This window comes from Ursus americanus, chromosome 19 (genome assembly GCF_024610735.1).
Source record: "Ursus americanus isolate L20-20 chromosome 19, mUrsAme1.1.p, whole genome shotgun sequence".
Taxonomy (NCBI): Eukaryota; Metazoa; Chordata; class Mammalia; order Carnivora; family Ursidae; genus Ursus; species Ursus americanus.
This window is the reverse complement of record NC_142145.1, coordinates 15629522-15645799: the sequence shown is the minus strand read 5'-3', so window position 1 is coordinate 15645799 and position 16278 is coordinate 15629522. Positions and strand designations below refer to the sequence as shown.

The following is a 16278-nucleotide window of genomic DNA, read 5'->3' as shown; positions in this document are numbered from 1 at the left end:
CATGGAAGTCGCCACGGAAGTCACCATGGAAGTACAGCTCCTTCCTACGTGAGGAAACACATACTCCTTAGCTTAGTCTGGGGGACAGCATGTCTTGAAGGCCAGCGGACAGGAGCCAGCCGGTGGCGCAGGGTGTGAGGGGTGGGGGTGGCCTTGCCACTTGTGCGAGGTAAGGTGGGCTCCCGTGCTCACGTGGCGCATGCTTGAGCAAAGAGGAGCTTTTTGTTTTGTTTTTAATGCTCCCTTTCAAGAGTATATATACCTGGGGAGTAAACAGACCTTCTCTTTAATAATGGGGTAAGAAAAACTACCCAAGGCATGCACTCCACAGCTCAAGGGTGACTGTTTATAAAGCTGATTAGAGAGAATTATCCAGAACACCCCACAGTATCTTCAGTTTAGATGTTCTTTATGTCAAGCAAATCCCCTGGGCTGAAAACTAAGCCCATTTCCGTCTGTTCTGCTCTCTGTGAACGAGTCATCAGTCAGACTGCCCAGACCTAGAAGGAACGCAATCAAAGCCCCGACCTCCTGCGGCCAAGGATCAGGGAGCACCAGAGGGCTGTGGGGACCAGCACCCGTACGCTCGGTTAGAAGGGCAGTGACAGGTCGTAGAGGTCTTGCTGTTCCAGGCCAAAGTGCAATCCGGTGTCACTAGGTTGGGTTTCTTCTGATTTAGATAAAACTTTATCTATTTGAAATTTGCATCTCCAGTTTAAAACCTGAACCCGTCAAAGCATCAGGAAGGCGTGCTTAGCATCTGCTGCCTTAGAAGACGTGCTCCCCGGGGAAGAGTTACATTAAGGCGTCTCCATACAATGGACTAGTGCCCTAGGTGATAAGTGTTCCTTACCTATGATGTGAAAAAAGCAATTGCAGACCAAACCCATTTCTGTGCGTAGCAACTATAAATATCCCATTCTACAGGCATAGAAAAGAGCAAGAAAACCACACGCTAGTCCCTTGGCAGCCGTTACCCTGGAGAGGGGAATTACAGGACCCCAGTTCTAAGTCCTGCATCACTATGATGTAAATGTGCAAAGAGCGAGTGTTGCGATCATTCAAAAAAAGATTACCTTTTGTGATGTCCCCTTCCCTGCAGGAACTTCAAAGCATGATTCCCCTTCCCGTACTTTAAAAGAAAAGCAGCGCCTTCTCCTCATCATTATGGTAATTTCCTTTTGTAAAGTCCCCAGAAGTGTGGATGAAACCCTGTTCTCTTCGGGGCACAGCGTGTTCAGTGTGGCCCCTGCAGCACCGGGGGCTGCACAGGACGGCATACATCACGTCAAAGATACACGTACGAGCACACACCGAACAGGTCAGGACAACCCAATAGTCAAGGTGTATATAAGTGAACGGGTAAGCAGACACCCAAGGAGGATACCAGTCATTTTAAAGGACGGACAGGGGAAATGAGGTTTTTATAAACAGCCAAGAAAGGATTCACCGACGAGGCAGGACTTGGTGGGGCAGCCTGCACAGAGCTCGGTGGCTAAGAGCCACAGGGTTGGGGGCGGGGTCTACATGAGAGATGCACGCAGGCCCCCTCCCTGCTCCCACGACCCAGAAGTGGCTCCAGGTGTGCGAAGACGGCCTCCTCCTGCCCTAGGACAGCAGGTGGCAGCCGGACTGCCAGAGCCCCCTGCGCTAGGCATCTCCAGCCTTGAGCAGCCTTTGTTACTGACCTCGACGTGCCCTCCACAAATCACTTTCATCTGTGCTGCAACCTGAAAATGTGGTTCCCAGACACTAGGGGTCTCTGGGAAAGGACTTGAAGATGGTGGGGTGACAGAGGCGCTGGGGCACTTGTTAGGATCATTTTGTGCCTTTTACTTGAGGTTTTAAGTATCCGTTTCTGTTCCATCCTAATAGGGTGCCACACATTATGCTGTCAAACTCTGAAAGCAGATTTCAAATGCAGAGGTCGCTTATGAACCACTCCGTCTTAACAGCCTCCAATTCAAAGAAATCCCTCTGTAAAGAACCTCGGGAGCATATCCGTCCATGTAACGCAATTGCCCTTCCTCGCTCAGTTTAATGTCTATTTCTATGATACAATCCACATAAGTGCTGTTTCTCCAAAAAGCAACCCATGCACATACCTATGCATTCTATCTGGACACACTCGGGGATTGCCTGGTTTAAGGCCATATGGTAAATACGGGGCTCAGGTGATAACCACGCAGGCAAACTAGAGCGTATTACCTCGTTAATTACAAACCTGCGACAAGCTCCGTGTTTGCTAGGGATTGAGACGTTCTTTGAGTTATCAGAGGAGAGAACTGCAGAGACCTCTAAAGCTGGAATGGGAAGAGACTCCGCCAGCACACACATTGCCTGTCACACTATGCAGGGGGAAAAAGCCATTTGCGTTTGATGCTCGCAAGGAAAGAAAAACACAGCTTGACACTGAAAAGCTTTCATTTATAATACACTGAGCCATGTTTATATCTTGGGAGAAGGTTCATGCGGCGCGGCAACAAAGCAAAATATTTTGGGAAAAAAGAAAAAATGCACCAAGGGTCACTAAGTAGCTCCAGACATCAAGCGGAGCGCCTGCCATAGGAAATGAAAAGTGACGGAATCTGCACGTGGGACTTCGCGCTGCTCAGCTTGTGAAACACGGAAGAACCCACGAGGCCCAGTCCACCCATCCTGAACCCCCCCCCTCCGCCCACACCATCACTCCCGACTGCCCTGGAACCATCCACACAGAGCGGAGGGAGATGCCAAGACTAAGACCTAACAGACAAGGGATGGAGACACCAGGCTGATGGACGGTTCACCGACACAAACCTCAACTAGAAGCTTCCCTGTTGAGGGGCATGAGGACCCAGGCTTAGCGACCACAGAAGCAAGCAACCACTTGTTCCCTAGGCAAAGAGCCAGGCTGCTCAGCCCCGTTTTGCCCTTCGCGCCAAGGTTTTCAGCCTTGGGTGCAAGGTGGAATCATGTGTGCAGCTTTAAAGATTCCTGGTACCGGGTGCCCACCTCCAGAGTTTGACGTAACTGGTCTAGTGTGCTATGGGGACACTAGGTTTGTTTTCTTTAAACACATGCACCCCAATGTTTATAGCAGCAATGTCCACAGCCAAACAATGGAAAGAGCACAGATGTTCATGGACAGAGGACTGGATAAAGATGATGTGGTGTGTGTATACAAACACACACACACACAGGAATATTACTCAGCCATCAGAAAGAATGAAATCTTGCCATCTGCAGTGATGTGGATGGAACTGGAGGGTATTCCGCTAGGCAAAATAAGTCAGAAAAACCAGTATCATAGGATTTCACTCACGTGTGGAATTTAAACAAAACAGATGAACACAGGGGAAGGGAAGGAAAAAGATGAAAACAGAGAGGGAGGCAAACCATAAGAGACTCCTAACTCTAAGGAAACAAACCGGGTTGCTGGAGGGAATGTGGGTGGGAGGGATGGGGCAAGTGGGGGATGGGCATTAAGGAGGGCATTTGTTGTGATGAGCACAGGGTGTTATATGCAACTGATGAATCACTAAACTCTAGCCCTGAAAAATAGTACAGCTGTTAAATTGAACTTAAAAATTACAAAAACTTCCTAGCGGAGTCCGACGTGCGGTCCAAACCACGCATCACAGCCCAGGGCTCCACACAGCGAGCAAACGAGCAAACGGGGAGTGCTGCGAGTGAGCGGGACCGTGCTCCTTCACGTGCACGGGACGTACCTAGGGACGGGGTCCAATAGCAGCTTCTGCTTCCGAAGATCTGGAGCGGGGCCTCAGCGTCTGTGTTCCTAACGGGCGTCTCGAGGTAAGGGCTAGAACGGCCTGTGGCCCCGTCACACATCCCGGAGGGGTTCCACAGACGACAGCACGGTTTATGCTTCTTTCGGTGGTTTAACCCTTTCTCTCCTTCCGTGGCACTGCTACAGGCACTTTAGTTTCATTGGCTCCCTCAGGATCACCCTGGCGGACAGGGGAACCCACGGGAAGTACGGGGTCTATAAAACCTCCCCTTTCCGTGGCCCAGTGTGTGCTGGGTTTTACTGGGGAGGGGAGGGGAGGATATGGGCTGAACGGTGAGCTCCCGAAGTCAAAGGCCTAACCCCAGTACCTCCTAATGTGACTGGATGTAGAGACAGGAGCCCTGAAGAGGTCACGGAGTTAAAATGAGGTCCTGAGAATGGGCCCGAACCCAATAGGAAGTGCGGCCCTTGCAAGAGAAGATCAGACACAGAGGTACAGAGGGAAGACCCGGGGAAGACACAGGCAGGAGACCGCTGTCCGGAAGCCCAGGACACCCAATGGAAGGGGTCAACCCTTCCAACAGCTTCACCTCAGACTTCTGGCCTCCGGGAACTGAGGAAATAGCTTAAGCCACCCTATGCTGTTTAGGTAGTCCTAGCAAACGGGGGAAACGGGGGGACAGAGGGAGAGAGAGAAAGAGAGAGACTCTCTCAAGCCAACTCCGAGCTGAGCACAGAGACGGACTTGGGGCTCAATCCCCTGACCCTGAGATCATGACTTAAACCTGAAACCAAGAGTCAGACACTTAACCAACTGAGCCACCCAGGTGCCCCTGTGTGTCTACTTTTGAACCCTGGCTCTGCCACACCTGCTCTGAGACCTTGAGTGAGAACTTGCATGAAGACTCCCACACGAGAAAAGTAGCCACCCTGCTTTTCGCTGTGATCTCAGTTTTTGGTATTCAAAACTTGCTCCCCGTCTCCTTTTTCTACTGTGTTCCACATAGAAACCGGTGCCTGGTTAGGTGACCTCCACATAAGCACCGGGTTCTGGCAAAGAACTTCTTTCCCTAAGTCCACCCAGCTAGGCCAGAATGGGCACGAGTCATCACCAGCAAACATATGTAAATCAGTATTAAATTCAATTTTCGCAGAATTCGGAAAAAAAAAAAAAAAAGAAAAAAAGGAATCCTCCAAGTTTTCTCAGAGATAAAATCTCGCTGATGTTGTGTTCTAAGTTCTTCTAACCTTTCAGGGACTGCCAGAACTACATTTCAGTGTTTTGGGAACAACCGTGCTTCCAAGGAACAGTCTTTGTGATCTTGGTGGGCTCCTAGGAAGGCAATATCTGTGTGGCCACGCACATTTTCCACCATAAAAATCATGAGAAATTTCAATATAGAAAAATTCCAAAACGAAACACGGACACATTACCAAGAGCAATGCCAAGTAAAAGCACAGCAAGGGAAGAGCTGGCGGGAAAGCCATGGCGCCCTCTCTGCCCTGGCTTTAGACAGCCTGACCTCCAAGGAAGTAGTGCTGGGCACACAGGAGAGGTCACAAAAGTTGCATCTGTACACTGGTCAACCTAAGCTTAGATGGCCTCTTAACCTCCATTTGGTTGAATCTGTGAAAAACAGCTGCTCCCAAGGTCAGAAGCTCCCACATGGATTTATATGTCTTAATATGAACTTTTTCTCCACCCAACTTCATCTCCATAGGATGTTCCCTGTTCCTTATCAAGTTTTTATACCTTTTTCCTCTTTACCACACCCCATAGCATTTCTCCTCCTAATAGGTCAGGTGGTGTTTCCTCTCTCCAAAATGCCATTGGATTTTGCTCTGGTTCCCTCAAAATATTTGTGCTTTCCTTTACCACTTCCCCCCTCCCCGAGCTCAGTGTCAGAAGGCATCACTGAGAGTTTTCATGAGCTTTATGGAACAAAAGAGCTGCCATTGTTAAGGACACTTGAGATTAAACTCAAAAGCTTAACATTGGACACTGCTTAGAGGAACGGAGAAATGGTAGAATACTCTTCAGCCATAGAAGGAAAAACGTAATGTTGCAATTCTGATTGAAAGGGACTTTGAGGCATGTTCCTCAAACAGGCACCCTGATTTGATTTTTGAATGTGAAGTTTTCCACCGTAGAAATTCAAAACAAATTCATGGAGAGGCAGCTCTGAGTCGACAAAGCATGGAATGATCAATACGCAAGTCCGGAACTAAAGAAGTATGGAATTAGGGGTGGGGGGAGGGTAAGGTCAGCCGAGGCAAACCAGAGTACTCAACCCGCACACGAAGCCTGGTCTTGGGAACATGAAGAAAAGCAGAAGTTAGTACTTAACTACTTGCAAATAGTCCTGTTAGAACACTGACAAGTTACATTCATTTATAGTGCCATTTGGGGAAGAGGATTGTGGTGGGGGGATGGAAATTCCAGCTCAGTAACTGATTCCCCAAGACCAGGAAACCAAGTCACAATCAAAGATGCTCAGGCCAGGAGATCCAAATACAATAAGGCAACATGAAGGCAAGGGCCTAAAGATGAAGCTACGTGCCCCCCAAGTCACCTGCCTGAGAACTTAGATCTGTGGACAAGGTTACATACGGAGAACCCGACTCCTGATCTTTATGTTAAGATGGAGCTCTAGACGGTGGCTCAGTTGGTTAAGTGTCCAACTCTTGATCTCGGCTCGGGTCTTGATCTCAGGGTTGTAAGGTCCAGCCACACACTGGGCATGGAGCCTACCTGGGGCGGGGGGGGGGGGGGGCCGGGGGCACGGTGGCGGGGGAAGATGGCTCTCTAGAAATTGGCAAACTTTCTAGAAACGGCCCGATGGTAAAGATCTGAGGCTTCGGGGGCCAAATGAGGTCTCTCTTGCAGTTTTTGTTTAACAACCCGTTAAAGATGTGAAAAACATTCCTAGATCACGAGTTGTATAAAAACATGCCATGGGCCCTACTTCGTCAATTCCTGCTCTGTACCAAACTCCCAGAGCCAGATCCTAGAGCAGAGGGCCCTCCTGGCCTCCCACCCGTTCTCTACCAGCAGCTGCTGGGCTGACAGCTGCCCCCACCGCTCCCAGAAGATGGAGGCTGGAGGGCTTCACCCCAGCGGGGCAACAGCAGCACATCCCCCAGGCGTAGCCAAGAAAGGAAGGTTGAGAACAGAGATGAAGGCTGCACACAGATGTGATCCACGTTTCTGAAAGCCTAAGGAGCATGAGAAGGTGATCTAGTCCCTTTCTGCTACACTGAACAAGGCAGGGTATCCAAGCTCTCACACCTGCTTCTGACTTGAAGCTAGGTGCGCTGCTTTGCTCAAACGGGATTAAATATGTAGACCTCATACCACCACCCCATCCCCCCACCCAGGTCTCAGGATGGAAACTATCCAGAAGGTTCAGATACAACTACAATGATCTATAATGGATTAGGAGACGGAAGGAATGTGGAGCGGCAGGCCTTCTTACAACAGTCTGCTTAAAGAGACTGTTGGAAAACAGGAGGCTGGCATGAGCAGAGGTGAACTCGGTGTTCCTAGTGGGCCCGTTCTGAGGCTGCCATCCACCTCACAGGGCAAGCAGCCTGGCAATTCACTTCTTTGTAATACTTTCACATTCCAGTAATTCTTGAAAGAGACTTGGGGCACACGCTAATTTCTCGCTGACACTTCTGCAGAACAAAACTTCAGTTAGCACCAGCCCGGGGCTCCCGTGTCCCCGGCCTGGTCGGTTTCTTTTGCTGAAAGGAGACAGCTGGTCCATAAGAAATTTCAAGCTCTTAGGCCCCAAACGGGACTCTAATCGGATGTGTGCCAAAAAGAACTCTTAAAAATGTCCCCAAAAGACAGCTTGGACTCAAAATTCCTTTACTGAAAGATGAATTAAGACCTGTAAGTTCTAGGAGGGCAGAGGTTGGAGTTTTTCTGCCTTTAGCAGATGTACTGTAAGTTCCTAAAACCGTGCTTGGCACATCGTCACCCAAGTATTTGCTGTATAAGTGAACCAAAGTTGTTGGTAAAGTTTAAAACTCAGAAATGGCTTCATGGAAAAGAACCCAGCCTGAAGCTGATGCTACAGTTGTTTGTTTTCAGCCCCAGAGAAAAGCAATACACAGAAGGGGTGGGGGGAGACCTCTGCTCTCTGGATATTCCGCGGTGCGCCAAACGCAGGCAGGCCCCCTCACTCACAAAAGCAGGGAGGGTCCTGCTGAGCAGGGGGTAGGGGGTTTGGAGAAGCTGAACTCACTGACATGTGAACACTGATTGAAATGCAAACTTCCTCCCGAGGAGACAGGGTATTCCAGAATAAAAGAGGGCATTTACTTTCTCCGGGGGCACCCACACAGCTTCACTTAGAAAAGATGAAGTTAATACGGGAAAGTGAGGCATCAATGACTTCGGGGACAATGAGCGAAGCCACTGGACCTACCTCAAAGGACGCTGTAGTGAAAGCACAGCCTTTGTGGGGAATTCAGTTGTTGTTTCCTATCACTTTGTGCTGTTTCTCTGAGAATGAGTGAAAAGTGATACGGAACCCCCGCCCTGGCCAACACCTTCCACCTCCCGCCCCCCTCCAACACCTGTTCTTCAGCTGAAGATAAATGCGGGAGGGGGCGGGAGCCCCTTTAAAACTGCAATCCCCCCACTTCAAAGCCAGGGTCTACAGGGCAATTAACACAGGCAGGAACACCTGTGTCCTCTTCTGGTGCTACGTAAAGTAGCAAGTTCAGGGTATTAGCTGTAACTGCTAGAATCAGCACCTGTGACACGTTAGCAGTTCAAGCAGGTCAAGCCGAGAGCTGAGAAAGACAACGACAGCATCTCAGGGCAGTGCAGGGAACCTGGTTTCCAAAAAGGCCTCTCTCTCAGCTAGAAAAGGAGGTATACTTGGATAGGATAGCAACCGCAGTTCTAGAAAGCCTAAGAGATTGAAGTCAACTTTCATCTACTTGTTACGGGTGTGAACAATGGTGCATAAACACCCTTTTCTGGATGTGGAATGAGTGTGCTTTTTAAAAAATTTCTACCGTACCGTCTAAAACTCTGTCTAGTGAGCACCTACTGTGTGCACTCAACATGCCAGACTCGGGGGGATTCGACAGTGATCATGGGGGGTAAAGCTCATCCAGCACTTTCTACGCGTATCAGCTCTTTTAATCCTTCACCGTAACCCTGTAACTCCTGTACTAATGGGATCTTCATTTTACAGAGGAGACCATTAAGGTAGATTAAGAAACCGTGCAGTCACGAAACACGTTAGTCAAGCTGGGATTCCAACTGGCACAGTTTATCACTGCGCAGGTTTTGACCTCCGAGGCCTCTGTAGGAACTCTGTGACCTACCAGATAGCGCATTCTCCGGTCTTCCCTCCGATGTGGCCTCAGCTAGAGTCCAGTGCTCTCAAGCTGTTAGCACTGTTCTAAGGGACTCTGTTCTCCAAATCCCACGTAAACCCATTTGCCGAAATAGCACAGTAACTTCCAAGTTTTAACAGGATTTGGCAACCCTTATATTATGGAAAAGTGGGAGTTTTTGCATCCCTGGGTCATCATGTCCTGCAGGAACAGGATCCTAAGAACAGTACCTAATGAGATCCAGAGGGACAAATACGGAGGGAAGCTACGGGCCACGGCAGTCCATGAACCACAAGACAGGGCCACAGCCAATGCAATTTAAACACCTAACACACTGGGTTAAAGAATGTATTTTCTCTTGCCCAGAAAGCCATTCCTGGCTGCTTCTAATCTCTTCTCCATCACTGATAGTACAGTATGAACTCCAGGACTTTGAACTGGATCATCTACCCTTGTGTATCGGTTAGTTTCAAAGGCCTTAGTCTAAAAAATCAGGTCTATAAACAGACCAGAAACAGTAACTTATTCTATGTGCATTTTGTAAGGCTGTTTTAAGCTCATAGTAGATGCTCAATAAATCCTTACTGGGTCAGAAAAGTTGAGATGCTTGTTAGATACCGCTTCCCTCAAAAATTGGATTTTCTAGACATTTCCTACACAACGTATTCTTTCATTTTTAAAAAGCCTTTAACAGGTCATTTTACTGATAGACCCAATAAATGAAAGGTAACCGTGAACCTCTTCTTCAAAACTACATGGTCTGGGAGGAAAAAAGTAAACTTGGGGGGGGGGGACTAACAGCCACAAGAGGGTAACACCCTGATCAATGTATATGCTTAGTTTGGCTATAATAGAGTCTTAGATAAATCAGGCCCAACTGTGAAATCTTAACTACTAATAAAGGAGTACACCCTGCGTCAGATTATAACGCTGAGCAGTCCCTGCTCTAAGCTTGTTAAGCGGCCACTGGCATTCACTCAAGTGAGTGTTAAAGTTTGGGCACTCGGCCCAATGCACATTGGGGTAGAGTCTCAAGAGACAGGCCCTGTGATGAAGAAATCCTTCAATACACATATGAACCAATATTGTGTCTGACAGAATAGGAAGCCTCACAGAGCACAAGGATAGTGGTAACTGAAAAACCACTAGTCGTGGTGAGTGTTAGAGTTTTCCATCAAACGGTCTTTTGAATTTACAGCCATCTGAATTTATAGTCTTCCTTAGACCCCAGGATCTTGAAAGTTCTGCCCCCTCTGTAGACGCCTCTGGGATGATGAAAGGGCCTGGGCCCAGACTTTGAAGTCAGACAAACCTGGGTTTGAATCTTGGCTCCCATGTGTATTAGCTTTGTGACCCTGACCAAGTTTACTTAATCCCGGAGCTTCGATTCTTCCCCTGTAAAACTGAAAGAGGGGCGCAAGCTTGGCTTTGAGGATTAGAGATAATGTATGTGAAGGACCTAGAACGGTGCTGAGTACAAAGTCCTCAGGCTGTCATTTCATATACAGAAGGCGAATGTGGAAAGGTGCTTGGGTGAAACCATGGGAAGCGAGTGTACAAAGGCGGTGGGGGAGGAGCCCAGAACAAGGATTCCCTCTCCATAGCATTTACATCTCTATACTTTCAGAAATAACGGACCAGATTAGTACTCCCATGAATGTGGTAGGAGTAAACTCATCCTCCGTGATTTTTTTTTTTTTTTAGGTCCCATAAAATCATTAAGTTCAAAAAGGACTTCTGTGGTTCTCACTTGTGCTAAAAAAAAAAAAAAAAAAAAAAAAAAACTGTTCAAAGGACCAGTGGTAAAACTGGGGCCATCTGTCACCATTCCCTAAGCAGCAGCTCGGCTACTGTACTTAAGCTTAATTAAGGGTCACCCAAGAGTTAAGGAGTCTGATCTCCTAGAAGGCTGGTTCTTTAGTTTTGGGTTGATACGGTAGGAGTAACAACTCGGGCACTTGAAGCCTCTGAATCCCTTGAAGGATTTAAATGGGTTTGCAGTGACCAGAGTGAGGACAGTGGTTTCTGTTTAAGTGCTTAGGCTTTAATGCATGTTGCATTAACACACAGGCTCTGACTCGGGAGGTATGGGATGGGCCTGGAGACTAACAAGCTCTTAGAGGATACTGATGCTGGTTTCCAGATCCCACCTGGAACAGCAAGGGTCTATAGGAGCCGGGACAATGGATTCCCAAACCAAGCACAAGTCCCTCTATTCTTGGGGTTCAAAAGCAAACAGGGGCAGCAACTGCCAACCAACTTTATCTTTAGGAAATTACTGTTATGGGAATAGAATAAAACCAGTGGAGTATACACAGAACTCTGGATATCCGTAAAGGAAGTAACAAAACCAGAAAAAAATATTCACAGAGACCATTTCTCATTTCCCCCAGCTGAAAACCCCCTCCTCCCATTCCACTCACTCCCCAAAACAAAGTTCCTTACTTTCCTGTAAAATCGCCTTTTTGTTAGTTCTCATAAGCTGTTCTTTTGGAGCCCTGTTAATGAGAACCCTTATCAGGACCCTGATCTCGTCTCTTGTTCAGTCTTAGTGTAAAAAGAAAAACCAATTTTTAAAAAACCAGGGAAGAGGAGTAACAGTATAACAGTCAACTTAGAACCCTAATCAAGCACCAGTGGTTTCTGAAAATTGGACATGCATTCTGCAAGTACCATGATTTATGGGCAGTCTGACCTTCAGGAACTGAACAAATGAGTAAACCATCTCAGGGACACTTTCCCTGTTAAGTTAGAGGCTTTGTGCTAAGATGATAGGAAAACAACATGTCCTAACACTGCGGTCATGTGGACGACGCACGGGGCTAGCACCAGGCAAGCGATCCTGGTGCCAGCACCCTCGGGTCATCTCCCCAGCTGGATGACCTTGGTCACCCAGTTAACCTCTTCAAGCCTTTACCTGCAAACTGAACATACTCGCCCCACCCCGCCCCAGCCCATTTGATTGTGTTGGCCACCCAGGTCCTGGAGAACACAACACTTCCCAAGCCCAGGGAGTATTGCCTCACTTAAAGGATGGTGGACATTCCACTGCCCACAACAGATTTTAAAGCACAGTACACGAAGTAACGGATTACTGGTTTTTCTACCAAACTCACCAGCCTTGGAACCACTTCTCTGAATTTTTGAGCATGTGAACTAACATTTCTGCGGCTCCAAAAGCATTGTGTTTGATTCATCTGTTACAACATTATGAAGAGTAAAGCTTTTTTCCAAATTCACTTCTGGGGATTGCTGTGTTCCCTTGTACCACCCAGGATTTATCCTGGCACCCCAGAGAGTAGGACTCTCAAATAGTCTGGCGTGAGCGTGTGATTCCCAGTATCTTGCACGGTACCTTTAAAAAGCAATTCGTGTTTATGGGTTTATGCCTCCCATCCAGTGAAAGCACTGGACCAGAAGCCAAGAACTCCATGGTGCAAACAAATCAGCCCTCACCTCCAAAAGGCTGCAAGCAGGGAACAGTAATTTTTTGTGGAGAATGAGAGCCCCCTGGGAAACACTTTCCAATCTATATAGATTTTCTAGCCCTAGTTAGGAATAATTTTAACAAGCACCCAGGTGATCTGTGGACTGCACTGTAAGCACTCTCCTTGTGGCTCAACAAGCTCGACGCTCTCCCCCCACCCCCGCTCAACACAAGCACGTCCGCAAACCTCCATCCTTTTGCCCACAGAGGCCGTTAGAGTGTTACGCTCTGTCCCGGCAGAAGGTCAAAAGACAGTCAAGGACCAAGTATTTACTTGTCAACTTCGTTTTTGAAACGAAACGCAAACGCAGCCCTCCGTCATTGCTATGGCGCACAGTTTACACCCACAGTCCAATCCACTTTCCTTAGGAACTTTCAGCCTCTTCCTCTCCACCACGCAAAGTATTCCAGGAAGCGGCAAACACCTCAGGGTCCCAGGGTGCAAACTCTACGTGCACACTTGGTTGCCCGTCATTGCTCTGGCCCCAAAACCCCCACCAAGCACGTCCCGGCGCAACTGTGGCCCCCAGTCACCAAGCGCGCCTCCAAACCCCTCCTCCGCCGAGCCGCGTGCCCAGCTAGCCCGGGGGCGCCGTGGCGGACTCGGCAGAGCCCGGAGGCTTACCTGAAACACGTGGTGAGCTCACCCGAAGGCTTCAGGCACGGGTATTTCGTCGTGGCGATCTTGTTTTCCGAGCAGATCTCTCTAGGAAAACAGTTGGAGCAGCCACTTCGCTGACTGTCCACGGGAGAGTGGAGGGCAGGGCGCGCGAGGGTTGCAGGGAACGGCGTCCGGGCGCGCCGAGCAGGCTCTGGTCGCCGAGCGCGGACGCGGAGCGGACTCGGGGGCTGGGCTGGGCCGGGCGGGGGTCCGCCGGCGCGAACGCAGCCCCGGGGTGGCCGTACCAGGGAGCCCCGACCCACTGACGGGGGAGCCCGGGCAGGGCGCGAAGTTTAATGCCGCCCAGGGTAGTGGAGCACCCAGCCCGTGCCAGCGGAGCCAGGGCCTTGGGGGTGGGCGGCGTGCGGGTGCCTGGAGGGCCCGGGGTACCGCCCCCACCCCACGAGCCAGGCGCGCACGCAGCCGGGGCTAGCAGCGCTTACCTGTCGCCGTCCTCGGGCTCCTCTCGGTAACTCCACGTGTGTCCCAGCGCCAGGAGCAGCAGCAGCGGACCCAGGCTCCTGCCCAGCTGCCCCCTCGCCGCTGCTCCCCGACTCGGAGGCGGCGGCACCATCAGGGAAGCTCCCGGCTTCTTCCCGGTGCTGGAGCTCTCTCCCCGCCTGTGCTCGGCTTCTCCGCGGCCGCAGCCTTCCCTCTTCCCGGCAGGGGGCGCCGGAGGGCAGGGGCGTCTGCGCCACCTGCGCGATGCACCGGGGCTGGGGGTGTCGTGGAGCTGAGGGGTCAGACCTGGAGTCGGGTGTCGGTGCAGATGCGGCGGAGGAGCAGGGAGACGGGTCGCCTGCGGTGCTAGGGCGGCGCGGCGGTTGCGGGGTCCCCGCGGTCTCGCTCGGGATGTTCACTGGGGATCCACGGACTCGCCGGGCTTGGCTTTGGGCTGCGCCCTCCCCTCTCGCGTCTTCCTGGGCTGGGAGGGACGGGCAGGGCGCGCGAAGCCGGAGGCTGTGTGCATCTTGCCCCAGGCTAGCTCGCCCGGGAGGAGGAGGAGCCGGCTCACACCCCGGGGAGAGGGCGGAGGAGCCCAGGGGTTAATAAGCTTCCTTCCCGGCGTCAGGTCACTTCTGAAGGCCAGGGCAGGCCTCTGGTCGCCTTTCGCCCTCCAGCGCCCACGCCGTGCTTTCCCGCCACCCCGGGCTCCTCTCCGCAGGATTCGCAAGGAGGGAGTCGGGAGGACACGGCGCTTCCCCCCAGCTGCCTTTCCACGCCCGGGTCAGCACAGCTTACAGGGCGTAGCAGTCTGGCTTTCTTAAAACCTTAGAAGAAAGTTCTTTGGTCCTTTACCTTTGTTTGTAAAGCCGCTATTTTCTTCCTCACTGGAGCCGGGGACAAGTGAGGAGCGCGCTTTCTTCTCTCCCCCCACCGTGGGCGGGGGGGTCTTATATGCTCTTGCCCTGGGCGGCTTTCACGCGGTTTCCACGCCACGTGAGCCACCACACGTGAGCGCAGGAAACTCCTCGAACACCAGGTGAGACGCCGAGGGGCCCTTAGTCACCGGCCGCGCCCGCTGCTAGTTAACAGCCGGCTGTTCACCGGGAGCCCGCAAACCCCGGGGCGGCGCCGTCAGTCCGCTCGTTTGGTGCTGACCCCACTGTAATTCGTTATACCTCTGCATCTTAACGCTTTGTTGCACATCAGGAGTTTCTGTGCCTGGTAAGGAGGACCTTGTGACACAGACGTGCCCCACCGAGCCAGGCAAGTGGTCGTGGCCCAGAAAGAAATTGGAAGAGCAGGAGGTTGTAATGCCTAAGGTCTAAGGAACGCGTGGTTCTGCAGCTGCCGGACGGGGCGAAAGGTAGCTTGTTCACAAGTTACCGGTGTAAGCAGGTGCTTGGGTTCAGAATATTCTGGTCAACAGAGAATTACGTCACATACACCTTGACATTTTTAAGAGCAGTGGCAGCCTCCTCCTTCTGTAGAATGCTTTTATATTTTCCAAAGGTTTTCCACATGCATGATTTTATTTGATAAGCTACCCCTTGCAAGTAGAAATCCGATTTCTTAGTTCAGTAAGGTGGGTTTTTTCCCCTACAAATCTAACACAGACTTGGCAGACCATAAAACAGACTTGATATTAAAGTATGGTGCTACAGAGAAGGAAATTTCCACGTGGTAATTAGAAGACACTTCAGAAGCTTGCAACACCTGAGAATGAGGATCACAGGGTCAGGAAAAAAAACAAACTCAGATTCGAATCCAGGCTGTGTGGCTTACTAGCTATGTGACTTTGGGCAAATTACTTAACCTTTCTGAAACGTATTTTTCTCATCTGCAAAATGGGGAAACCTCCCTCATAAATGTTTATGAGTATTAAATGAGGCAGTGCATATAAAGTATTTTTCACAGGGCCCTCCATGTGTTGAGTGCTCAATAGACTTACTATTATTTTTAATGTAATTATTGCACAGAATTTTCAGTTGTAACTTTCTAGCTTTGGGCTTTCTAGATAAATACAGGTTTATTTCACAATAGTTGTTTGGGCCTCTAAAGAGATACCTCTCTAAGCACATTGAAAAAGAAAGGCATCCTGGAACTTGTAAAAATTCTATCACTTTAGATTGTACCACAAACCTGTTTAGTCTCCATCCTGCAGGGAAGACGCTATCCTGTAGAAGTTCTGTTTTTATTTTACTACCAATTACTCTATTTTGATATCTTGCTATCTTTTTTTCTCATTTTTACTATGTTTTGCTTTTCTACTCTTGCACTGTGGATGTTAGTTCTACAAGTAATAGAATGGTGGAGATTAGTTATCACTTTCGTTAATTAGTTAATAAGCCACATATGGAGGCACGCTGCTTGGCAGAGAAAGTAATTCAGGCTGCAAAATGGTAAAAGCAATACCATGCCCATTAGGCACAGCTGTGTAGCAGAAGACTGGGGACAAAGCCAACGTTGCCGCCACCTTATTTTCAGCCCCCCATACCCTGAGCGTGCACGACAAAGAGGCATCAGAGAAGGTGCTGGGGCCACACAATCAGCCCAGGTTTGCCTGGGGAGGAAATCCCAGGAGTGGGTGGTCAG

The 16278-nt window shown here is 49.9% G+C and overlaps 1 protein-coding gene across 1 annotated transcript in view; it reads right to left on the bottom strand.

Annotated features, from left to right (window-relative positions):
* CCBE1 (collagen and calcium binding EGF domains 1) overlaps window positions 1–14963 on the bottom strand; it is a 226333-nt gene extending 211370 nt beyond the window's left edge. Inside the window, exons 1-2 of the mRNA XM_045790202.2 lie at window positions 13683–14963; window positions 13204–13284 (exon numbers count right to left, since the gene is read on the bottom strand). Of these exons, the coding sequence (XP_045646158.2) occupies window positions 13204–13284; window positions 13683–13813 (212 nt within the window). The 5' untranslated portion in view covers window positions 13814–14963. The remainder of the gene's footprint in view (window positions 1–13203; window positions 13285–13682) is intronic.
* Window positions 14964–16278: the final 1315 nt, after the last annotated feature.